The 26,808-nt window shown below is 41.0% G+C and overlaps 1 protein-coding gene across 2 annotated transcripts in view; it reads right to left on the minus strand.

Moving 5' to 3' along the window:
• SCFD2 (sec1 family domain containing 2) overlaps positions 1 to 26,808 on the minus strand; it is a 209,287-nt gene that overhangs the window by 119,620 nt on the left and 62,859 nt on the right. For both annotated transcript variants that reach the window (XM_086612205.1, XM_086612206.1), the window contains exon 5: positions 294 to 543. In XM_086612205.1, the coding sequence (XP_086468331.1) occupies positions 294 to 543 (250 nt within the window). The remainder of the gene's footprint in view (positions 1 to 293; positions 544 to 26,808) is intronic.

The following is a 26,808-nucleotide window of genomic DNA, read 5'->3' on the forward strand; positions in this document are numbered from 1 at the left end:
ACTGATCAATGAAAGAAATTATGGAAAAGATTACCTTAGGAAAACACACAAACTTAGCCAACCTTTAACAAAAAGAACAACTTGCAGAGCTTTCATCAGACTCAGCACTATTCAGGGACAGCCTGTCAGCATTTGGCACGTATGAACATGGGAGACAGAACAAATCTACAGGAAATCCTTGTGCTTACTCACGTACCCTCAGCACCACAGACGAGTCAAGATGGTTTTATACGTTTGTGCCAGTTCCCATGTTCACAGCCATCCAATTTCTCACCATGCAAGCAGAATCTTACCTGTTATTTTCTGCAACACAGGAGAAGGCTCTGGCTCATCACAAATGGCCTTGACTAGGGCCTTTTTCACCTTTTCTTCAGCTATGTCCAGCTCTTTTCCACTTTTGAGTTCTCCAACCACAGAATACATGTATACCAGCAAGACAAGGAAGTCCTCGCAGCTGTAATCATCTTTCGTCCTCTCGTTGTAAGACCTGATCATTGGCAATAACTGGTTCAAAACACTGGGCATTTCTGACTCGCCAATAGTCTGAAAAACAGAAGGAAGATCACGTCAGATTGACCCTGAAGTGCTTATCAGACATACTCCTGCCTGCATCTGCAAGTGATTATTTCTCGTAACAGCAGTGCTCATTTAATGAAACATCGTTCAATATTTGCATTCTCATTTGTCAGCACATTGTCCTGTGTCTTATTTGCTGCTCAGATAGCAAATTTATTAGTTTCCGACAAGTTTTTTCCTAGGCACTCATGACAGCAGCCTCTTAGCACTTGAAAAGCCTAATGATTAGATCTTCTCCATGTACCAATAAGATGAGAGGACAGGAGCATCAGTCTCTGCGGAATGGGTAAAAATGGTACAAAACACAAGGTCAAATACTTCCTCTAAATTCTGGTCCTTCTCCTTGGGCCTGATCTTGTACTTGAGCAGGGAGTTCAAAGCACAGCTCCCATTGAATTCTCCTGCTATTGTGAGCTCTCAGCACATCTGCAAACCTGAACCTATGCTGTCAGGTCAGAAACCCAGAAAATCAGAAACAGAGGGAATCACCTGTGAAGCATGTGGTTTAAGTGACCGGCATGGTTTCCTAGAGGAGCTGTACAACAGGCAGCAATCACGTGCCTGGTATGTGCCCTGGCCCTCTTCTCCCTCTGACTCCTTCACAACACACTCACCAGCTTCTCAAGCCATGTAACAGGGGTCTTCCACAGCAAAAAAGCCTTCTTTGCTAGGCAGGTCAGGCTCGTTCCCACAGCACATCCATGCTACGAGGTGCATAAGGCTTGTAAAAAGGAGACTTCAGACACGAATGCCCTGAAGTGCCACGCTGATATCCACGTCACGTAACATCACGGCTGGTGTTTAGATCCACCCTGCCGGTTTCTGCCACTCAGGACAGCAGAGTGACTAACCCCTGCTGCACACACACACCTGCACATGAAATCTCCACACGCTGGTTTTCTGCTGTGGGTCAGTTTGCAGCTGAGCAGCGGGGTCAGGCGAGAAGCAGGGCCAGTGCAAAGCAAGCAGGAACATCACGCTCCTGGGTGGGGGGAGAGGTGTGGGAGAAGCACGGCCTTCCCCATTTGACAGCAGTGATCAGTAGGATCCATCCAAGACGTCTCCTGCAATGCTACCCCCAGTACCCTGTTCCTTGCCCTGTGATCACCAAGCAGCTCCCTGTGATAACCTTTGGGTCAGTTCATAGCATACAGTGAAACACTGAATTGCCTGTAATCCACTGAGTCAAGTCTGCAAACATTTATTCTTCGTTGTCACTACAGTAACTCCATGTAAATGGACATGTTATTACATGGTAATAACAGCCAACAGTATATCCTTTAAATAGATTCAGAGTAAGTAAACAAAACACAAAACAAACAAACCAGAAAGAGACACAGGTTTATACAATAACAAAATCATGCAATTAAGCTTATCACTGCTTTTAACTGCATTAATTTAGTTTTGAGCTCTTCTGACAACTGAGTAGTTTTTTCTGAAACCTGGGCAGGGACTTCAGAGTCGAACTTTAGTAATATGAAAACCGAACGTTTCATGCCTGGTGTGCTCCATCCAACACTTCAAGGGGTTCTTATTTTGCTTGTATTTTGTTTAGTTGTTCTTTGACAATCTCAGAAACACTAAAAAGCATCTCATAAACTGTAATTTTTACATGTACACCAATCCACTACCAATCTCGATCATAAAGAAAGCATGAATTACTCAAGAAACTTTTTTCCAGCCTGTGCTACAGGAAACAACACTTCTGCGAACTGTGGGCCCCACTCTGCTCCTGATACACAAGTTTTGCCATAGATCCACCTTTCACGGGACTTTAATGTGGCCAGATGTTATGTTTCTATTCAGATACATACCTTACAGAAGAATTTTCTAACTAACTCCATGCTAAACCTAACAGTAAGTGCACACTGTGGACTTGAAGCAGTAAATTACAAAGCTACAGTGGTCACAAGCGTTGAGGAGCCAAGAAGGAACATTCAGCAATCTGGGAGGGGTTGGCACTCTGTGTGTTTGGGCAGGGAGTGTTAAATCACAAGCACAGCAAGTCCAGGCGCTGCTCCGCCTGGGAAGCAAGTCTGTGGTGTTTGGCACCGGTCTGGCATACGCTGGCAGCTGGGCCACCCTCAAGACAAGGCTGTCGGTTCCCAAATTTCAACTGCGCCCTGCCTCAGTTCACTTCTTGAAAAGTGACACAAACAAGTTCTCATCTGTACGCCAGTACAATAAATATTAGATCATCCAGATCCTAAAATGTAAAAAGACGAAACTGCAAGGAATTCAGAGCCACGTAGCTACCAGAAGGAAGCCACCTGCAATGAACAAAAGCATCTTCAGTCCTAAAAATCCAAGAACTGAAGATTAACCTACATGTGGAGTTATTCCAGAAGGGATGACAAACTTCAATCTATATTAATCTGAATTCACTTTCAAGGAAAGGTAAGTCCTATATCACATATCACCTACTGGCACATCATCTGTTCCTCCCTCCCCTCCCAACACACAAACCCTCCAGTTCAACCCATCTCTAAACATCTCATATCTCCTATAGCACCAAAAATGAGTTCGTGAAAAGAATACATCCTTTTGCATGCACAAATTATCCAAATGCATGGAGCACTGAGGATGCTCATACAAATAGTAGGTCAACAGCTCCTGCTTGAGGACAGCAGCTCCTGAAAGCACACGTGAACAGCATCTCTGGCAAACTTTCAAACATACATGATAAAAAAAAAAAGCGTCTAAACTTTCAGGATGATTTACTGAAGGGCGGGCTAAAACTTGACGACTTAAAGCAACAATTGCCACCTCTTATCTTCAAAGTAAAAATGAAAGAAGAAAAAAAAAATTAAAGAGCTATAATAAACCGTTAACTTCAGAACGCACGTAGGGTCTTTCTGGGGTATGAACTTCTTTGGTATGTTTTTCCCTTATCTCTTGGGAAATGGTGCTACAGAGGACTTCAAATGGAACTGCCAAGTTTCAGAGGCTATTTTGTCCAAACAGGCCAGTTGGACTGGAGCACGCATGAAAAAAAAAAAAAGGGACTCACAGCCTCACTGCAGAGCACGGCTCCACAGGGAGCTGGGAAATTTGCCTCAAACAAAATCCACTGGCAGATTGTCATTATCTGGCCACCTCCGATGATTTAGAGGCTCCCTGCACTGCTTAACAATCAATCAATTACCCTGATTGAACAACCCTAAAACACAAGTTTTAAAAATGTAACTACCCATGACCCAAATTTCCTGCTGGTTACGTTGGCCTCAGTTTAGCCCCATTTGTCTATTATCAAGGGAGCCAATAAAAATAATAAAAACAGGTCAATTCTGAGCTTTCCAAAGGCTGTATAAAAACATTAACACAGCTTAATGCAGCGCCAGCTAAGGACCAAGCTCTAACGCCTTCTGCTCAGTTGCATTGTTTGGACATTTTAATGCTATAATCATATATTCTTCAGAATCCAGGGAGAGTTTGTGATAGATTTTTGTTGTTTTCCATCTCGTTGCTCCACCATGCTTAGTTATTTATTTTTATAACTTAAGCTGTGTAGTAATTTACTATCCCTAAGGGTAAATGAACTGACGTCAATTTGCTGATTTTTGCAAAAGAACCAAGTTTTGGCAGATGGGAGGATAGCGAAGAAAGTCTGACATTATTTTTTTCAGTTTTTAAACACTGAACATGATATTGTGCTTCAAAAGTGACATTTAAAATATGATTTAAAGGATCTACAAGAATTAACAGGAAGTGTACTAAACCCAAGAAAAAAATGTTTTGCATTTCTGTGAAAGGCATTATTTTCAGTATTAAATAAACTTGTAAGAACCTAAAGCCATATGTATCACTAGGTATCTTTTACACAATAGAAAACAGAGTGCGCTGGGGAGGAAGAGAAGAGGAGGGTCAGAGTTTACTTGAATTAACACGTGTCCCTGACAAAATTGAGACGAGAACCGAGCACTCTAATCCCTGCGCTCCCGGCCCACTGTCCTCAACACATCATTAAAAATATTAAAGCAAAAATCAACTTCAAGCAAGTGGAATTTATTTTCTTTTAAAATCCAGAAGGAAGGAGGAGATAAATCTTAAGAGACTACTTCACTATGTAAATATTCTAGTGGCTTTCCGCTTAGGAAGCAAAACATGTTTAATTCCTTCAGAGGTCGCATGAGTTAACAGAACTGTTTGGAATGGGAACCACACAGCTTTACAACAGTGAAGAATTTTATTGGGGAAAGAAAAAACTGAAGAACAAACCCAAAATCCAGCTGCAACAGCAAAAGAATCAGTGCAAACTCACAAGCCTGTGGTTCATTTGCTACCCGATCCTTCTGTACCACCCTATTTAATAGAAGCTTCTTTGTACTGATAGGTGGGAAAAGAGGGTTCATGAGTTGTGGGATAAGTGGCTTTTCAATATTGCTCTATCTGATTTGTCATGTTTTACCTGGGTTTCATGTTTTGTGTTTTTGCCACTCAGTGTATTAACTTTCTCACCATTCAGACAAAGGCAGAATATTCTAGCTGCTGAAAGTGACAATGGCACTAAGGGGGTACCTCATGGGTACGCAAAACGCGCTCAGATCCTTTGATGGCAACAGATCTCTGCAGCAGCAGTCATCTCAGCAAAAACGAGAGGTGCTGCCAAGCTAAGGAGGAGCCTTAGCTGCCTGCAGTGCTCAGCTGCCCATAAATCAAATGCTGCAGTTCTGTTACTAGCAGTTCTACACTGTTTGGCCACCCGAGATTTGGGGTTGATAGCATGTAATTTCCATATGGGTGAGAAGATATCTGTACTCCCTACTCTCAGCAAAACAATTGTTTCATGTATTTAGTTTTCATTAAATGGCCTATGGGTGACTAGTGATTTTACATAATAAATCAGTAAGTATGATCTTACCACACAAATTATGTTTTTCCATATGAAGCTCTAGAAATCGTTCTATTTCTTGATTTGGGCAGATTTTGATACAAATGTGCCTTCTCTTTGTCTTCGCTTTACATATTTGTAGGGTTTGACTGAAGAATAACCAACCCAAAACACAATACGAAAAATGAAGGTCTTCAAAGTACTACATTCTCACCATTAGGAAACCCCTCAATCTGTCAGCATCGAAATATATAGCATCTAATTATTCAGGCAGGCTACTTATGAGGATGAAATCATTTTGATAACTGAAGTTCGCTGTCTGTACATTTCCTTTTGCAGGAAGTGAGTGTGGATGCCAGAAAAGTTTTAGTCTCAAACCTAGTTTCCAGTTGGGGAGGGTTGATGCAGCCTTTGCCTTGCAGTGGGAAGGAGCAAACTTTAGCCTTAGGGGAAAGCAGACGAAGCATCCAGCGAACTCACAGCAGCTTGAGAGTGGAGGTGTGAGATGCTGGCAGTAAAAGGCCACTTCCAGTAGAAAGTGTAAGTCATTAAAGACAATGAGAAAGATCACATTGCCTTTTGCTGGAGATCAAAACAGGTTTATGACTTGCCTCTGTCAATACGGAGAGACTTGCATGTTCCTCTCTTTAATGGCAGCGTATGTCTATTCATTTGATAGACGATACAGAAGTCCACCAAAAATACGCGTATTAAGAAAATAGCAGAGAACTAAACTGCTATTGAGAGACAAAGGAAACAGTAAAAGCATCTAGGACCTGTCTCCCCTGTCATTACTCTTAATGACTCCTTTGTCTTTAATGAAATATCCCTACAGAGCCAATTCTATCTCCTGTCCCCTTTATTGCACTTATCACCCACTCTGAGCATCGCCCCAGGAACTATATCCTCAAAACTGCAGACACAATTTCCAGGCAGCCCTTGTAGACAGAGTCTTAAAATTATAATGCAAATAAATAAAAAGCAAATAAAAGAAAACAAGTGAGCTATTTAAAAGCTATTTTTAACCTGGCTCATGTTGTCAAAGATGCAAATTCACATTCATCCTACATGCATGCTCTCCCAATTGGCCTTCATTCTTGCCTTCTGCCCACCACAGCAAGACTCTTTCTTCTGCGTCTGCTGAAGTGCTCCTGTGACTGTGCATTAAAACAAATCATTTTACCCAGACAAGTTCTCTGCTCAGGTTTACTGCTTGGCCACAGAAACACACTAGCCATGAAGGCCAAGAATGGGACTGTTTCCTTATGCAACAGCACTGGCTTGAAGCTTACATGAACTACAGTTTAAGTTTGCCAAGAGATATAAAAGAAAATTATATAAATAATCACCTGCTGTTTGGATGACTTCTTCAATACACTGTCATATGGCCAGATTGTTAACTGGAGTCTATCAGACAACACTGCAGACACCAACAGTCCTTTGCCAATTTATACCTGCTGAATCCCTATCCATGATGTCAGTGCTTACTGTAAAACACAATGATGAGTCAAAGGCAAAAAAAAATAACATAATGACAACATAAAGCATTTTAAAAGCACAGCATTTGTGAGCACTTTTGGTCAGAGATTTTTTTTTTTTCATGTCTTGCATAATTCCAAAAAATACACCACTGACACTTAACAGCTAATATGTGATAACAACAATAATATTTAAAACAAGCTGTTCGAGCCCTATCATTTCTGAAAACAAAACAAAAGCAAAACCCAGGACAGTCTTTTCAGCCAGTAACTCCCTAACCCATAATTATGACCTAAGCAATTGGATTCCACTTATAACCCATAGCCAAAGTAGTATTTCCAGGGTTTTTTTTTAACCTAACTTCCTGAGGACATGAAAAGAAATTATATTTTGAACGATATAACTAAGATTTTTCTCTTACCTCCTTTTCCCTATCTTTACTCAGCACCATAGTTGTTTGACAGCAATTTCCCATTTTCAATCAGCTTGCAATACCTTCAGTTATTTTTCTTTCTTGTATTATAAGAGGCAGATTCAGTTACTGTGTCAGAACTACAAGACTTACATACACATTTTGAGAAAATTTAAATGCCATCACAAAAAGCTTCTAATAAACCCACTGATATCTAATCTTCCACAGTACAGAAATCACCTCATCTCAGTGAGTTATGCTGTTTCGTGATGTATCATTACATCATACAGTTCAGTTTTTCTCTCTCTCTTTGGAAACCATCTAAGTGTACAGCTGTGTTAAGATATTTTAATGGGTTCATGGGGGCTCAGCAGCAACAGGATACTGAAAAAAAGGATATTTAAAAAGTCTGGATTTTATTAGACAAAGCTCTGCAAGAATAAGGACAATTTTACTTAAATCACTACATGTCTGACATAAGAGACTCATCAGTAAGTTAAAAGGGAGAACTTCCAACCTACTCAGTCAAAGCTTTTAGCTGTGATGCTTCTACAGACGTGCTCGATATAAACATGAATCAGCACGGCAAAAACGGTGGCAGAGAATGAAAAAGCAGCACGGCACAGCTAAGATAGAACAAATATCAGAGATCTTGGTGCTACACATGTCAGGATTTTTTGTGGTTTTTTGAGGTTGTTTGTTCGTTTTTCTAAGTCTTGGAATATTGGGAAAACTGCCAGAAGATGGTAGGGATTCAATACTGAGAAAAGCGCATGGGGATAAAATAATATCTGAGGAGGTTAAAACTCATATCAGCTTTGAGGAGAACAATGGGAAAGCGTTCAGTCACTACAAAGCAAAGGATAAGAACCCACAGGGACAGAAAACAAATAAAAGGGGTATAAATCAAGCGAAATATAGTACAGCCAAATCAGTCATTCAATAGTGCAGAAGAGGAGGATTCTGTCCCGGGAGACAGTTACTGAAGAAGATTTCAGAGATGCTCTAGACAAAGAAAAGGACATGAATCCTTGCTTAGATCACTACCTATAAGCCTTGAGGTTTGAAAAACAGAAGTCCCAGAGGAGATAAAAGGTCTAAAAAATCATGAGTGGACTAGAGAAGGCAGGTAAGGATTGATTACTTACTCTCTGTTCCAACACAAGAACTAAGGGGCAATAAACGAAGCTGGCAAGAGCCAGTTTAAAAAACAAATTAAACAGAGGCAGTTGTTCATGCAGTTTGCTCAGATGTGGACCTTGCCAAAGGTTGTTGTGCTGCTAAATTCTTACTCGGGTTCACAAAGATGATGCGAAAACTCACAGGAGAAAAAATTTCCATCAAATATTGGTAAATACACAGAAACCACATCTGTTCCGAACTCAAAATGGTCGTAGCTGGGAGAGTATCATATAACCTTGTCCTCTTCTCTTAATCTTCTGTAAACAGCTACTTTTGAATACGGTTAGAAAAAGCAAACTAGCTCAGCTACATTTTTGATCCGGTCCAGAATGGACACATTTACCTCAAAGCCACAGCAAAAGGATCAATATAACTGCAAAATACAGTATCCAAGGGAAAGAAGTCGGGTAGCATGCTTATTACAGTATGTGGCACTGTCAGTATTAATTCCAATATATCATGCCCTATGGCACCAATCATTCTTATCCAGCTGGACTGAGTTGAGATAATGAACTACTAATTAACTACTCAACTCAAGGTACCTATCCTGCCTACAAGAGGCAGGCCATTTCCTCCTGGCTGTGGAGGATGCAACAGTGTCCCTGGTGCTGCAGCCCAGGCTGGTGAGCAACAACTGGTGACCCCGACGTGATACATCGATGAGACCCTGGGAAGCCCTGACTCCCTCGCTGAGCCAAGAGCCCTGGCTGCAAAGGAGCCAGAGCCGGAGCCGGGAGCTCGAGCGAGAGTCCTTCAGAGAAGAAGGTAAAGCCGCAAGCCCCGACGTGGTATTCGCGGAAGGGAAGCGTGCTGGAGTTGGATGAATGGGCCGGGTCTCTGCTCACCCTTAAAGCTTTTGTGAAAACAAAAAGGGGGAATTATGGCACCAATCATTCTTATCCAGCTGGACTGAGTTGAGATAATGAACTACTAATTAACTACTCAACTCAAGGTACCTATCCTGCCTACAAGAGGCAGGCCATTTCCTCCTGGCTGCGGAGGATGCAACAGTGTCCCTGGTGCTGCAGCCCAGGCTGGTGAGCAACAATGCCCAGTTCCAGCATCCACATTTCTAAGAAGATGTGAAAACTAGAGACAACGTTGGAAACAGTTATAAAACAACTAAAAGAGTAAATTTCTTCAGAGTGAGAGACAGCTGGCTTATCACAAGGAAGAATAGCAGTTTATGTATGTCTCTTCAGGCAGAAGAAAATTTTGGAGTATGAGACAGCTCTTGAATCTAGTCAAAGAAGGCACAGGAGAAACAAGGAAGTTGAAACTATGATTTTTCCAATTCGCAAGTTAGTGGAGATCATCTCAGTGGTGTGCATATTTCAGAAAGACTTTGGAGGGTGAAAGGACAGAAAAGCTGTTGGCTTTTTTGTGTGTAAGTATGTTACCTCACACTTATTTTTTAAGCAAATCACGTCAACTTCTGCCCCTAGAAATTTGATACCAACGGACAATCAGGACATCTATCATACATTGCCACAAGCATCAATGGTAGTTTGCACCAAAGTGTTGTACAAATCATGTTTCCAACTAAGTTATGGCTAAATGTACACCTGAAAGCTTTTAGCAAAGATTAGAGATTATACTATCACATCAAATACGCTGAATAAGTGTACTATTTGGCTAAACCATACCCCATTTCACAGTATCCCTGGGATCCAATTTTTTGTTGACGATTTCAATGGAAATGGATGCAGATCTGAGCAAAGCAGCATACTCTCTCCCCATCCCTTTTCTTCTGTCCCTTTTCTTAAAAAAAGAAAAATAAACTAGGAAACTTAGTGAAAAACTATCACTAAGATAAACATACATGTCAACTGTTGGAATTTACCAAAATATTAGGAGTTGACATTCCTATGAGTCAAGAAACTTGAAAGCCATTGAAAACGTCAACTTGCATGAGATGGCTACATGATGCTGGATCACGTTACTGCATTTTACAGATAGAAATTTAAACAGTATCACAGAATCACAGAATGTTAGCGATTGGAAGGGACCTCAAAGGATCATCTAGTCCAATCCCCTGCCTGAGCAGGACCACCTAGATCAGATCACACAAGAACATGTCCAGGCGGGTTTTGAACATCTCCAGAGAAGAAGACTCCACAATCTCTTTGGGCAGCCTGTTCCAGTGTTCTATTACCCTTATTGGGAGGAAGTTCTTCCTCATGTTTGAGCGGAACCTCCTATGGTCCAGCATATATCCATTTCCCCTTGTCCTATCATTGGATGCCAGTGAGAAGAGCCTGGCTCCATCCTCATGACAGTCACCCTTCACATATTTATAAACATTAATGAGGTCCCCCCTCAGTCTCCTCTTCTCCAAGCTAAAGAGACCCAGCTCCCTCAGCCTTTCCTCATAAGGGAGATGCTCCACTCTCTTAATCATCTTTGTGGCCCTGCGCTGGACTCTCTCAAGCAGTTCCTTGTCCTTCTTGAACTGAGGGGTCCAGAACTGGACACAATATTCCTGGACACCAGGGCAGAGTAGAGGGGGAGGAGAACCATAACAGAAACAGTAGCTAACTTTGAAATATTTTACTTTGTCATTAAAGTATTTTATACCTCAGTATGCAGATAGACAAAGACGTAATATATGACACAAACCACAAAGCAAAAATATATGGACATGGGAGGTTTGCGCAGGAGAAGATCCCACTGCTCTGCCCATAGTCCCGGCTGGAACCACAGGAAGGAGACAGAGCGGCAGCACAAAGACATGCGGAGGCAGATTATCAGTCCACTGCAGAGCACCACAGCTGTTAATCAGTACAGTAAATGTTATCGCAATAGAGTACTGACATTTCTAGCCCTTGTACAAGGCTCACCATGCTTTAAACAGGATTCAGGCTTTCATGGTGATTAAAGGCAGATGTCACATGGATGAGGAAGTTTGTAACTTATGAATGCATCATCCATTTTTGTGTGTGGAAGGAATGCTTCATTGACAGGACATCTTCAATAGAGGATGCCCACTGTGGCATGATTTGCACAAGGAAGAACATTTTCCTTCCCTTTTTCAGGTTACGAAGAATAAAACAAGCATAAGGATACATTTCCATCTCATTTCATCCTACAAAAAGTTATCAGGTTAAAATCTTAATTTCCCTGTCCAATTTTCCCTGCCATTAAAAATTAATCAGGTTATTAGCTTTTGGAGAGCACCGGACAGCAGAAACAACAGTGATACTTCAAAGTAAAGGATGTAAGCTTTTTCTCTATAAATGTGCAAGAACAGCAGCCGCAATGACTGCTGATCATACGTCTAATATGAAACATCAAGTGAAATTTGGGCATAGGCAAAATGGCAGTTATTTTTTCCAGTGTGATAGCATTACGGTGAAAAACTTCTGAAATCCCATTCTCTTCATCTTCTCATCCTGTCCTGGAAATCTTTTCCGGCTCTAGAAGCTAACAGTTCTCTCTTCAAGCACAGTTTAACTGAACTGCATATGAGCCGTTCCTTCAGCTCCTTAACCAAGCAGGAATCCTCAATGCTGGTATTCACATGCGGTGGTGAACGGACCACATGCCCCAGGCTGGGCACGCCTGTGAATGGGTATACAATCTTTCAGGACGCTCGTTACTAGAAGGTATACCCAACATCTGCTTGTCAGTCACGATGCTCCATGTCCCTTGGCCCGCGTGCCCTTCCCGTGGCTGGCACACAGCAAGTCCTCTCCTCTTTCTGCTCCTTTCAGTGCTCCCATCGTCCCGCCGTCAGGCTGGGCTGTGCTGGGTGGCACTGGGAGTGGTTTTGCAGCTGGCTCCTTGCTCTGGGTGGAGAAGATGTCGAGCTGCTCTCCCGCAGCCAGCTGCAAGGGCCATGTGAGGGCATCCTGGCTGCCAGGGATTGCTCCTGCCACACCTCCTCCCCATCTGTTTGTCCAGCACGAGCTACAACTAGAAAAACAATCCCGGCTTTCTGTCCCCCTGGGATTTCCCTCCCACTCAGCCAAACGCCTGAGTCAGCATAACTATCCCTCATGATATCACATTTGTGCAAAGGGAGCTGACTGGAGCACAGGACATCTGGTCCCAATATCTAAAAACACTTAAATCATGCATGTCATTCCAAACATTTAAGGACTTCAGAAGTTTTCAGTTACGTTCCTATATGTTTCCTAGTTGCTTCATGCAGAAAGGATTTCTTATGTTCAAGTTTCACTCTACAGATCTGGGGAAATGTATATTCCATGCTGTTTTAACAAGAAAAAAAAAAAAAAAAGCCTTAAAGATAAGCCCAGACGTGTCCTAAGCTACCCTTATATCAATTTTTTTTTTAATTACTCCAGAATACCAAACGTACTTGCAATTCAGACTTCAGTAACAGGCAAAAAAAAAGTTGGTTGCATGTGCAATGTCAAAAAAACCCTAAACTAAAACAAATCCAAAAACCAAACTCCCCCCCTCCCCAACTTCAGTTGTATATGCTAGACACTGAGGTATTTTCTAGTTCCCTGTTGTGCTTTTTGGTAGGAGCAAGAGGAAGCATGGCCAAGTGGTCTGGCACCAGACTGAGTCTCTGGAGGCCGATGCCCACCTCCATGTCCGACTGTGAGCTTCTTGCTTTTCTCCACCTCTAAGTGGAGGTAGGTTCCTCACACCAACGAAGGGTTAATTCAAGTGATCTGATAGCCTGATGCGGAGTCCCAGGTACTGGTAATACGGTTCAGTGCAGCAAACAGTTCCCCTTGCAGCCCCCGCATACGCTGCAGGTCATGGTACGCTGATGCCAACATAGCACGGGCATGCTTGGAGCCCGCTATAGCGTATCAATAGCCATCAAGCCGTCACAGGACGGAGCTCAGTATTAACTGGCTGCTTTTTCAAAACCAGGATGGTTACGTCTACCTACCTCACAGTCTCTACTGCACAAATCTCTTGCAAGAGAGAAAATACAGCACTTCAATATAATTTCTGTTCTTATCTGGCTCCCCACACCTCAGGGTTGGCTGGAGTGTTTCCAACCTCTACCATACATGGCTTCTACTGCAGCGCATGTGTACCACTATAACAGCAGAAAAATACTAATTTATTTTTTGGCAACTACTAGAGAATTCTTTACCCTCTCCACAGCACAGAAAGCTCCTGCTTTTCTAACAAGCTGTCTGTCAATCTGCTCTCAGGACAGGAGAATTGGACGTTTGGGACGTAAGTGATATTCCGTATGGAGACACCACAGCAACAAAAGAGAAGAGGTATGAGAAACCACAGTTTGGATGAGAGAATCCAGACGATCTTGGTTGCATATTACAACTCACAAAATACTTTAAGTCATTTATCTGAGACTTGGATCCCATTTTGGAAGGCAGAATAGTATTACAAAGCTCTTTTAGACACTGTTTATTAACAGCAAAATGAAATATGAAAAGCACTTTCTGTTAAATCCAGGATCTGAACAACTCTTATAACATGTACACTAAATAAACAACGTACAACGGTATTGCAACAGCTAGAAATAAAATTGTCTGTTAATACTTCAAATAAAAGTAGATTTTTTTAACTGCACTAATGTATGTTTAATCCTTCTGAAAATAAACTTTCAAAATAACATCATCACAATTAAGTCACCCTGAAATGTTACAATGCGAGTTGCTACCCCAGTCATTAGCTGGGACCCTCTCGTCCCAGACTGCTCTTAGCTTTCCTGAAGCAAACATTAAGACTTTCCCAGCAGACAGTGCTGCAGGCCCCAGCAAAGATCACAAGACCAACAAAATTTCTATGCTACTGTTTAAGAACGGCAGCATGCACCGGGAAGGGGAGTGGGTAGAGATAAATCTAGTTTTCTCTTCAAAATTTAACTTTTTTTTTTAATAACTGCTCCGGAAAACACAAACCAGTCTCAGGACAATCTTTCCTCCTGCCTCAAATAATTTCCCTCCACCACCTCAGTCATTGCCACTTTTGTCAGATCCCAACAAATTATCAGTTGGTGGTCTCGCTGTTATACCCTGAGCCGTATTTTAATTAGTCAGAGCACTGAGAAAAGATTATTGTACAAATATTGGCGAATCTTCAAACAAGAGTACATGCTGTCCGTTTTATTCGCAACGAAAAAGCTCTTAAAGAGATTTCGATAAAGATTTGCCTCCTGCTTGCAGCCCACATTTGTAATGTTTACATAAGTGGGGGATAATAAATCTTTTTCAAATGAACCCCACAGTTTTTAAACCAGCCTTGTTATAAACTGCCTGTTTCCGTTTTGCCTGCCTAAGCAAGCAATGCAGAGCCTGCTCGGGATAGACTGGAACTAATTTAATGTGCTCCAGGTTTAATCCCCATCCTCCCGGCTTTTACTGGCAGATTTTACACAGAGGACTACTGCTGACTTTAACAATGATTCATGTGATAAGTGGGGTTTGATTTGTTTTTCCACATCAGAAAACATGCAACAGAAATGCCACTAAAATCATTTTAATAAAACATGATTGAGTCAGAGCTGGATTAACAAAAAAAATTAAAAGTTAAACTTTGACACTAGAACTGTTTCTCCACGTGTAACCGCGCTTTGGATTTATTAAGGTGGATTATGAGCTTGCTTTACGCAAAGGGGGGGAAAAAGGTGCGTAGATCTGTCAATTTGGGTTGGAAGGACGCCAACGCACACTCCCGGGCATCAATACGCTGCGTCGCAGGACGCGTATCCGTTGTTAAATGCGGGAAAGAGCGGGACAGAAACAAAACCATGGCTTCTCGCCCAGCCCGAAGCGGCACCGCGCGATGCCGTCCGGCACGCCGAGACGAGTTCAGCCGCGAGGCTGCCCCCGTTGCCCGGTGCCAGCGGGGCCGGGGCCGGCGGGGCCGGCGGGGCCCTGCAGGTGGCGCTGTGGGAGCGCCGGAGGGAGGCGAAGCCGCCGGCGGAATGTGGCGCCTGGAAAGCTGATCCAGGCTGAACCTCAGCGTTCTCCTGCAATTACCCGAACGTAACGAAAATTACGCTCCCTGTCGAACGCTCTTCTTTCTTTCTTTCTTTCTTTCTTTCTTTTTTTTTAATTATTATTTTTTTAAATTCGCAGGAGGAAAACGCGTTCATTAACACTGAAAAAGGGACAGCCTTTATAGAAGTAACATTTATTTTTACAAAATGGAGCTAAATGAATTACTGATGTGGACACCATCTAGGTAACTATTTTGCAATCATCTCGTGTACCGAATTCCTTGCTCATTTACATAAACCAGATGTTTCTCTGACGAACCAAATTCCTCGAAGAAAAAACCAGAAGTCACTATATACTTCATGTCTGAGATGAAAGATGATGTGAATACTGCACTAATGTTCCATTAGCCACTAAAGGCAAACGTATACATTAAGTGCAACAGTTTTCTTCTATTTAGCAGAACTTTTGTGAGGGCTTAGATCCTTGGCAGAAGTGTTAGGAAAGGAAAATGAAGCTACTTAGATGATATTCACTGCCATCAATGGCTTTCACTCCCCTTGGGGAAGCCAGATAAATTTCTTTGCCAGATCCTGACACTCAAATCAGTCCACTGAGTGGACAAATACTCTAAAACCAGTGATCCATACTCCTCATTCCTGCAGGAGAACTGGCTCTGGAATCTTTCTTCCCAGTACCCGATTCCCAGAGGATTACGAGAGAAGCGAGAAGAACTATTATTTAACTATTTTAGTGATCGTTTAAAACTCTTCAGTCTTTCGGTACAAATGGATAAACTGAAGGACATGTGGAATGTGTATTTGCTGTTAACAAAAGAAGAAATGATAATCAGAAAAATTTCCTAAAATCTCTCAGTTACCCTTATTTCTTCTTACTGCTTTTACCAAAAAACAGTTTACTTTTTGGACACAAACCAAATTTTTGGATTCCTATAGCAACAACATCTTACAATTAATCTGAAAGTCTGAATTCATGGAAGATGCCTGAAAATTACAGTCGTTAACTCACCTAATCTTCCAGAACATACCCTTATCTGTCAAATGCTCCCAAATACACGAATCCACTAACTTTTGGTGTGGAGCTATCAAAATCCTGGTAAGAGGGGCATCTGCCCTCATCTTAAATTGCACAGAGCAGTGCTGAATTCACAGTAAAAGCAAAACATTCAGCCTGAGAACAACAACCAACCAACCACAACAACAACCCAAACATCACGAAAGGAGTGAAAGCCAGCTGTAAAAGTTGAATTTCATGCTGTTCTCTGCAAAGAGTACAGGGATTGCCATGAAATTTAGAACAGGTTTTGAAGCTGCAGCTACCTGTATGGAAACCACATAGCAAAGGCAACTTTGATGATGGCAATGGCAAAACAATGAAAAAAGCTATTTCTTCATTTAAGAATTTTTGGGACTACTGGATGTCCAAACTTGCCCTGTATTCTGAGATCAAGGTATCAATGGGATTTTGCAAGAGCTGGAAGCAGTACTGTAAGCTTTCGGTAAGCAGCTCTCCTTGCACACAGCAGAGCCATTTTCTTTTCTTAGCCCTTCTTTGCAGCACAGACTAGCAAATACTGAGCCAACTGCAAAATAACCCAGAATTGGTCCTAAAGGATCACTCTGCTAGTTCTCATCCTTAAATTAGGTGACATGTTCCACTTGCCACCAATCTCACTTAAAGATACCATGAACTTAGAAGACAATGCTTTAAAATCTCAATGTCCAACCACTTGAGAAATTTATGTGGCAACTTTAAGAAAACCGAATTTAAACAACATACGCCAGAACAACACATTACACTTAACATTTACTCTCTATCCTTTCAAAGGACACTATGGCCCTAAACCAGCCCTATGGTCCTAGTGCATGGCAGCCATGTTTCCCTCTCCTGATAGCAGCAGGGCACTGCCACGAAGCCCACAGTTCTCACACGCAAACACTGGTGTGTTGACCGCTGGGAAGGGTCTCATAAACTACTGTTGAAACCCCCACATCCACAAAATCTCTGCTGGGTGTCTCAAAATCCTCTGTAGTAAGTCCTCGCTTTCTGGCAAGAATGATTACATGAACGTGATCACGTATAAAAGGATAAACATCTATCTGCACACCAAGCCTCCTGCCAACACAGCCAGAAAAATTTACATGTATAACTTGGGGGGGGAAATAAAGTTAAAATACTATTTTGGCTCCATTCCTCTGGTACTGTAAGCTGCAACCAGCAGTGAGCCTTCGAAAGACATTCCTCCAAAATCACAAGTTCTCAACTTACAAAGTTCCTTTCACAGAAAATAACGTGGCATTGTCATATACCGACTGAAATTTAACTCAGTCTACAATAGCTTTCCCCAAAAATCTTATTATGTAAATAAATAAATAAACAGAATCAGCATGACCGGTCCACCATTTCAACACTACCTAACAGGAGCAACTCTAAGGCAGCATTTATACCTCTTCTTTTTTTTTTTTTTTTTAATTAAAGGGAAAAAAAATAAACCTCTTCCACTATCTATCGAGAAAATCACTCACACAGTTTGTTCCCAACACTCATCAGTAATACAGGCTAATTTCCAGCAGAGGTTCACTTTACACATCTGATATCGCAGGGGATGGCTGAACGCAGACCCACAGCTACTTAATTAAATTCAGTATTTTCATCTTAGAGCAAGGGCCAGATTGATAGCACGGGGAAGCAAAACCCCTTATCTACACAACTGATAAAGTAAGCATGCAAAAGCTCAAGAGGTTAGGGGGTAGCCCAAGCTCCCTTCCTAATCAGTCTCTGCCAATTTAGCATCAATTAGACCTCTAAGAACCAGACTGATATTCTCAACTTACTTTGTATGTGCCATGGTCAGCTAGGATGTAACAGTGCCTTTAAATCAATGATCTAAAACTACAAAATTTCCTTGCTTGTTGCTTATCAAAAAAGTATCAAACCAATTCTTCCAACCGTGTGTCTGATGTTTATCAAATAATCAGTAATGATCACTGTGTGACTGCAATATTCATGACATGCTGCTTTATCTTTTAAACGAAGATGCCAGCTCCAAAACTGACTTTGCAACCTCATGACTTCATACTGTTGGTGGAATTTTAGGATTATTTCTACCAGGTCTCCAATTTTCCAGAACTTAACTTTTATATTTAAATCTATCAGGTCATGAAGAACAAGGCTCTCTCTCCAGGGACATTATACAGAAACTCTGTAAAAAATCACAGTGCAAAATATAAACAGCTGTAAAAATTATAATATCAAATCAATTTTCCTGACAGTACGTAACTGTTCCCTAGAGTGTGTATTTTGTTCATAATAAGCTGTAGATGTGTGAAGAACTGAAAAAGAAACTTCATGTATTTTTCTCAGGAAGTTTTGCCCCAACAGATTTTTGTCAGAATGGCTCTCCTGGTCTGTATAACATCCTTTGCTCCTCAGTCCTCCATGCCTGCTACATTATTCAGCTGGTAGACTGGTGAATTATGAGGTTGTGAATAACATAATGTTCGGTATTTACATGAAGACTACCCTTAAAATGTTGTTCGTTTGTGGGTTTTTTTTTTTCCAAGAAATGCAAAAGCAGTTTGCTTCTCAACAAAAAACTAAAAATACATGCTGAAACAGACATGGAAGGATAAGGGATGACGTCTACCAACAGTGAAGAGCACTGGAAGTTCTGCAATGGGTGGGGAAAAGTTGGGAAGGGCGGCAATTAGAAATGTTTTGGAAGAAGAAAACATTTTTTGGGGTGAAAGCTAATTTTTACTATGCCAATCACAATTTAAGTTAAATTCAAGTTTATTTTTCCTCATTCGGTTTATGATCTCATCTAGTCATCAAGGATGATTGATGATGTTTCAGGATTTGGGCCTTTGCCAGTTGCAAGTAAAAGGGAATTATTTATTTTTCTTTAGTGCTATACTGCTGCCATTAACTGTATCCCACCCCTTTTTGTTTACAGTCTGTCACTGAAGCCACAGCTTTATTTTAGGGTGGTGTAAGCTCTTGTCTGGGGTTGATAGTGTAAGTGATCTATCAGAAGTCTTGCACGATGAGCATCACTTTGCACAGAAAGCCTGCAACCTTTACTTCTGAAATGATCCCTGCCACTTTCCAGACAGGATTGTTTACTCCCATTTAAATGTGGACTTAAAAGCCATACTTGAGCAATGGGCACTACCATTTTCCTCGTGGTAAAACTACATTTATTTAATCCCTGTAAAAACAAACAAACAAGAAAATTACTTTGACCTTTGCCTTGGCACAAGGATTCTGATTCGAAATGTGTATTACATTTCTAATGCACTGTAACTGCGTCCAGTTGAACTGGGTCAGATCTATGTGCAATTAGGAAAAAAGAAAACCAAAGCAATTTAGTTTTCGTGTTTGTTAATATCAAAACATCTTGTAGCGGCATTAAGTTTTAAACTGAAACACACAGAATAATAAAAAAGAGAAGATAACTGGAAAAGGAGTGGCCTACAAAAAACTGCATTAAACAAATAATATGGACTTTCTCACTTGCATTTTTTTCTAGTTTAAACTATTCAAAAATGTGTGTTTGAATGTCCCCGCTTTGGCTGTTCATAAGCCACAGGGAGATTTTTTTTCATGAACTCTTCAACCTGAGAGTTTTAGCAGAAAAGCTTCTTTACAAGGCTTAATTAAAAGCAGGTTTAAGTCGGGGCCCTCACTCACTCTGGTTTTTATTTTGGCCTTCTCTCTGTGTCAGAAGTCAAGTCCCAAAAGAGAAATGAAGTTCATTATTGAGTCAGGAGACTATTTTCTCCTTCATTCTAAGCCCAACTAAACATGTTTCAGGTTTGAGTTTGGCTTTAGGTATCTCAAAATGAGATTTTATATTATATGCACCTAAGGGTGAAATGTAAGAAGATGCTAATCATGATTTTTAACTTTGCCCTACATAATAAATAATGTGTGAAAAGCACACTGCAATCTCCTTTGCATGCAACTGATTTGGTATGGGGAACCGTCTATTCTAAACAGATGGTGTTCAGAATGAGTATACTTCACCCCATGAGAGGTTCACGATAAATGCAACGTCATCGCCATGAAGCGTGGTAAATAGTCATGCAGTCACACTATAAAATGCATTGAGCAATGTACCAAACCAGAACAGTACTGACAGATCTGTAGGAAAACATTTAACTTTTTCCAGAATGTTTTAAGTCCTAGTTTATTGGTGACTTGCGACATTGAATACCGTGCTAGCAATTTTTAAGGCATTCTGTCCTCAAAAGCCAGACTATATTTTATTATAAATAACTATATAAAAAGAGGGTTCCTACTCGTTCCTAAAAATGCAATGGTTTTCTTCTTGCTGTCTCTTCTTCCCGACATTGGCTAGTCTAATGAAAGTGGTCATAAAGATGACAGTGGGGCAATGGATTTAAACTGAAAGAGGGCAGGTTTAGGTTAGATATAAGAAAGAAATTCTTTACATTGAGGGTGGTGAGGTACTGGAACAAGTTGCCCAGAGAAGTTGTGGATGCCCCATCCCTGGCAGTGTTCAAGGCCAGGTTGGATGAGGCTTTGGGCAACCTGGTGTAGTGGAGGATTTCCCTGCCCATGGCAGGGGGGTTGGAACTAGATGATCTTTGAGGTCCCTTCCAACCCTAACCATTCTATGATTCTATGATTCTATGATTCTAAAGAGATACACATCCACTACAGTCCACTGTGATTTCACCAGAACAAACATGCATGGTCATTCTGGTGCAAGGAACCAATAATCAAGTAGTTAATCATTTTGGTTAACAGGAAACGTATTATGTTATCTTTGGTGGGTTTGTAACTGGACAATAGGCACAGCCTAGTGCATCCTGTTTGCAACCAATAGCAGAAGCAGATGCAAGAGCATGATATTTGTCATAAGCATTTCTAAGAAAAAAACCATGGTGATGTTTTTCAAAAGGCCTTTGAATGTTCACCAGATGTGGAGCACATGTGGCCCTTGAATGTGAGAGAATAACGCAACAATAAAGTTGAATCAATACAACGTGTGCCAGTAATCACACCAAGATGACATGCAAATGTTTTAGAAACAAAAATATGTAAATTATTTTTAGTTTTTTCAGGACAGAAAAGCAGGTCACCTGGTCATCCATGAGTTGCTGTTTCTATCGTCTTTGAGAGTCCATCTGCCCGAAATATGTTGCTCCCTCTGTGAGACAGTGTAAAGCTTTTGTATTTTTACAAAAGAAGTTCAGTTTCTGTGCCACTACTTACTGAAAACATTTAAGAGTCAAAAGATTTAAAGGTATCCTCTGCCTCTACATATTTAATGAAAATAAAACTCTTATGAGCAGCATATGCAGGAAAAGGATAAGGTAACTACTGCCCAGCAAGAGTGCTTCACTGATGTCTCGTAACTGTGCGTCCTGTTTTGACTTACAGAAGGGAAGAAGGATGAGGAAGGGCACACTACTCCATGCTTATCTTTACTTCTCCAAGTCCGCTCATCAGATACTAAAGAAATTGTTCATTTTCCAGTAGTGATCAGTTCTATTAGAGATCTTGCTCAGGCTATGGATAAAACACAAATGCACACAGTGACAGGCTAGGAAACAATTAATTTCACAGAGGCAACCAAACCATTTGCAGATGCTGACACTCGGAGTTCAAACTGATAGCTTTACAGAAAGTCAGAAAATACAGAAAAAGTTTCATTCCACGTAGCTGCAAAAACTGGGTGAAATCAGAACTTGAAGCGAAACACTGAAGTTTTGCATCCTGCTTATAGAGTTCTCTGCTATGATGTCCCCTGAAATGCATGGTGGCTTCCCAATCTACACATTTGTTGCCAGTGCGTGCAGTCAGACCCCTACCAATTAAATGCTGGCACATGTGGCTTCAGTGCATTCAATTTCTTCCCTGCTGCAAACAAGCAGATGAAACTAAACCAGTATGCAGACAATGCAAAACTCTGCCTACGTCAGCGATTGGCACTCCCAAAGCAGCAGCAGCTTACATCTTTGTGTATCTGCTGCCATCTCTGTAGATGCAATGAGAAGATGTAGAGAACCACTTCCCTCTTACAGTATGCAGATTCTCAAACAGTCTTTTCTTCCAGGGCACACAGGAGAAGGAAGCATCAGTTTTCCAATAATTCTGGCAAAAGACGACCTATCATCAAGACAAGCTTGGAGAAACGGTAGATACGAAGACACAGAAAGTGCTACTTGAGTTGTTCTAAAGCTGTCCAGAACTACTGTGGAATACAGGGTACTTGAGTATCGTGTACTGACTCCTTGAGTACTGAATATTTTTTGAGGAATTCCAGAAATGAGATAACCTGGGCAGAAAATCCATTTATAGTGTGGGGAAAAACCTACATGGAGGGAAGGGAGGATAATTCAATTAAGACAAGTAAGAAGGTTCAGAGAGCTTTTCACTTGGTTTTTGGTACAAGAACATATATTTTGAAATGTATTCCTGTGTATCTTATAGTCACAATAGGAAGACTTACACCCAGCTAAGGCTACTGTCCATTACAGACAGTGAACTTTAGGTAGTGGTACATGATATCAAGAATTTCAGATTTTGGTTTTTTTTTCATTCTGCAAGTAGAGTTTTCTCAAATTGTATCTGTTAAAACAGATATATTCATTCATAAGAATGAATGATATTTAAAAACATACTTTCAAAACCAAACAGAACCAAAACAATTCAAGCCAGTGAGAGCTGGTCACCAGGGACACCATAGCCATTTAAAAAATATATGTTAATAAAAAGACAGCTGAGGACCCATGCCAGTCTCTCTTGGAGAAACTTTATTTTAACCACACTCTGACCCTATTGAAAACTGGAAAAACCATATTCAGAGCAGATACAATTAATAGGTGTAGCATTTGGTAACCTCACTTAATACAGTGCCTGCATCTTCCCAAATTTAACTGTTATCTTCGTTCCTGTGTTGCAGAAGAATACTGGGTTAAGAAATTCAGAGAAAACTAGAGACATTTTAAAAAACTTAGAGAAAACATTCCTTATTTTTATCGGAGGCAGCACTATTATGCGAGGATAAGTCAGATGAAACTATGGAGTATGTCTGAATCCTTTGCTGCCTTACAGCTTACCAGCTATTTCACTTTCCCTAGACTTGGGGATGGGTAGGGAAGAAACACTAGAAGAAAACTGATGGATAGAATTAAGTCATATTTGGAGAATTTCTCATCTATGGCACATTAGCTTTTCCTCTCCTCTCACTAATGCCCTCGTTAAAAAGAACTTGAAACTCTTTCCTTCCCTGGGCAGAGACCCAGACTATCATTTATTACTTACCCGTTACCTACGTTTTACTCTACTGAAGGATAAACCTACATCAACCTGACAGTTGTGCTGAATGGCAGTGGTTTATGGACTAAGCCATTTATTTACTGTAACTACAACCATATGTTTTAACCTGCTACAAAATTATAAAATACTTCCCATCAATAGTCCCAGTTAGATTTCTATACGGAATTCCCTAATGCGAACGTACAGCATTTCTGTACTCCAAACAAACAGAGAGTGAGGAGGTAAACAGCAGTTAACTGTATTCGTGCCTTATTAGACACAGCTGCACAAACGGGCTGTCATATTTCATTAGAAAATACCATACAAGTTTTACGTGTGCGTGGTGCCCTTCATTTCTGCAGGCAACATGACTACTTTGAATTACAGGAACACTCACAAAACCATATGCTATTTGTTTTAAAGGTGCACAAAGGCAAACACCCTGGGATGGGGTGGTGCAGGGGAGAACATCCAGAGAGAAATTTCATTTTTCCTCCTGTGCTTACTACGTTTTTAATTAACAGAGCATTCTTATAGAATACATGAAAGAGTAAACACAGAGAAAACAATGCTACAGAAGCCTCAGACTAGGTAAAGGCAGGTCATTTCTAGGCATGGAGCGAGTATTTGCTTTTTGGAGGAAGGCAGGGGGCAAATGAGAAGGAAGTGGTCTTGTTACACTAGTGTGTCTTGTGTCAGCCCTCATGCTGCTCCATGCAGAGCTGGGAACACCACAGCCAGCAGGCAGCTCCCAGCTTAAATCCACTTTTGTCAGGCCTACAGTATGCTGACTTTAATGTTCTTGTACCCAAATGTGGTGTCATGAGGCGAAACAGGCAGGCTTCCAAAGAGGTATCATCTTAGATGGAGAAAGCCCCTAGAGAAACTTCAGGGCAATAAAAGTGACTTAGCTGTAGAGACATGAATCAGGGGAAATCTAAAGAAAGAAGACCACTAGAAGAAATCTCTCTCCATTTCCCAAGAAACCTTAGGAACACGTGGGAAACACCTACTAGGATTGAGTCATTTGTCTGTTACACACACCTGTGGGATAGCAGAGGTAGTAGTAACCGCTTTAATTAATATTAAATTAATATAAAATTAATAAGGTGTAATATTTTACACCTCTGCAAGAGGAAACAGTTAGGGTTACAACTTTGTTTAAGCAGAGATAACCGGTCATCTCCAAGAGGATGCAAGGCAATAAGTGCTACATAGGCAGACCTCTGACAAGCATGATTGGATTTTAAAAAGGATTCTTCATGATATACTGCAGAGGTAAAATTCCACTAAGATTTTACTGGCTGAGTAAGCACGTTGCCTTCAAACAAGACCTGCTTTTCTAACCTGGACAAGGAGAGCTGAGCCTGCCTGCTTTACTAGAAGTAAGCAAATGATGTCAAGCAAGTCTGTACATTTGCAAACAATGACATCATAATTTATAATGAACAAAAATCTACCATGGCTCCCTAGCTGGAATGAGCTGCAATCAACTTATTGTGTAGTACTGGTTTTTTGTGCAACTTCCTTGAGGGGTGGGGGCTGTTAATTAAAAACATGGCCAACAACCACTCAAAGTTTTTCAAGTTGTCTAGCTCACTGCCAGTTCAGTTCCACCAGGTATAACATAAAATCTTAATTTAGGAAAAGCAGTTAGATCCTAGACCACCCCAAGCTTGGCTGGCCTGACAACTCAGAAAACTAACACCACCTTGTTTTCTATCAAGTATGCAAAATCAAATTAAGAATATACTTACTTTCCTACTGAAAATAGTGGTTTTGGGAAAAATATTAGCCACAGAGTGTGAGTACAGTTGTGCCTTCAAAGAGCTTCATGGCCAAGAACAGATGACACAGACAGAGGTAAGAGCTGCGATTTGAAGGCAGCAGCTATAAAAGACATGTTTGCACAGGCACATCAAGACTCACCAAAGTTTATTTTTTTCCTGGGGAAAAAAAATCCCTTAGCATATTCTGGGGGACACAAGACAAACGGAGACGGTAGGCTTACAGCTAGGGATCAGTACTGTGCCAGTGGGACTATCTGCTTTCCACGCTGGGGCTGACTAATGCCCAGACAACCCAGACTGTGGGAAAAAGCAGTTCAGTGTGCACCTGTACATCTGTGCATGTACCCTGTGCTCAGAAATGTCTGTGATCCAAGGAAGTGTGTGGGCCAGGGGAAAGGGAAATATGCGACTCCTTAAGGTGGGGAGACAGAGGGAATGCAACGTGGCAGCCCCACTGTTAATTTTGGACATCGCCCACAGTAAAGTTTTCATTAATTTTCAGTTGTGTTGTTTCTCCGCTTTCTCCTTGCCAGTCTGTAAGAAATAATCATGTATATTCTCCAAAAAAATGAGGAAATCGAAGCTGACAGACTAATATAATCACACTCAAAACCAGAGATACGGTGCTGGCACTATGAAACTGGTTTGCAGATAAGAGATTTGATAGGTGATTTACTGCCTTTGAGCTAACAACCACAATGATAAGCAGTTCCTAAGAGTAAAGCTCTCACGACAACATGCTGTGTTCTGTGGTGTTGATTTAATTATTATTACAACAGCACCTGGAATTTTACCTAGGGACAACACTTGGACTGTAAAAATAACGTAATGCTCATTTCCTTAAAGACTATAATGTAATTAGTGAAAGCAGACAAAAACACAAAAGGCAAATGCAGTCCTGCTCCGAACCTATAGCAGGGGCAAAATTAGTTAGGATTATTAGCTATGAAACCCTACGTATCATCTTAAAAACTTTTTCTAACCTAAACTATGATAAGCTGAGTGAATCATCTTGACTGAACGCATCCAAAAACATACACCAAACAAGTCTTTTTATCAAAAAACACCGCTATCATAATGAACAAAATCGATAGAAAATAAATGTGCGAGAGCACAAAGCCACCCACCTCCCATCTCCATTCATATACCACTTTGCCTCTCCAGTAACACACAATTAATGCCAAATTAATGAGCTTATTAGCAGAGACTAAACACCACAATAACACACTTGATTCAGTACTGAGCAAAATGTTGCCAATTAACTTGTCCATCAGAAGGCTGATGAATGGGCATCGCTAATGGGATTTCTGCTGTTAAGAGGAAGAAAGACAG

This window comes from Tauraco erythrolophus, chromosome 5 (genome assembly GCF_009769465.1).
Source record: "Tauraco erythrolophus isolate bTauEry1 chromosome 5, bTauEry1.pri, whole genome shotgun sequence".
Classification (NCBI taxonomy): Eukaryota; Metazoa; Chordata; class Aves; order Musophagiformes; family Musophagidae; genus Tauraco; species Tauraco erythrolophus.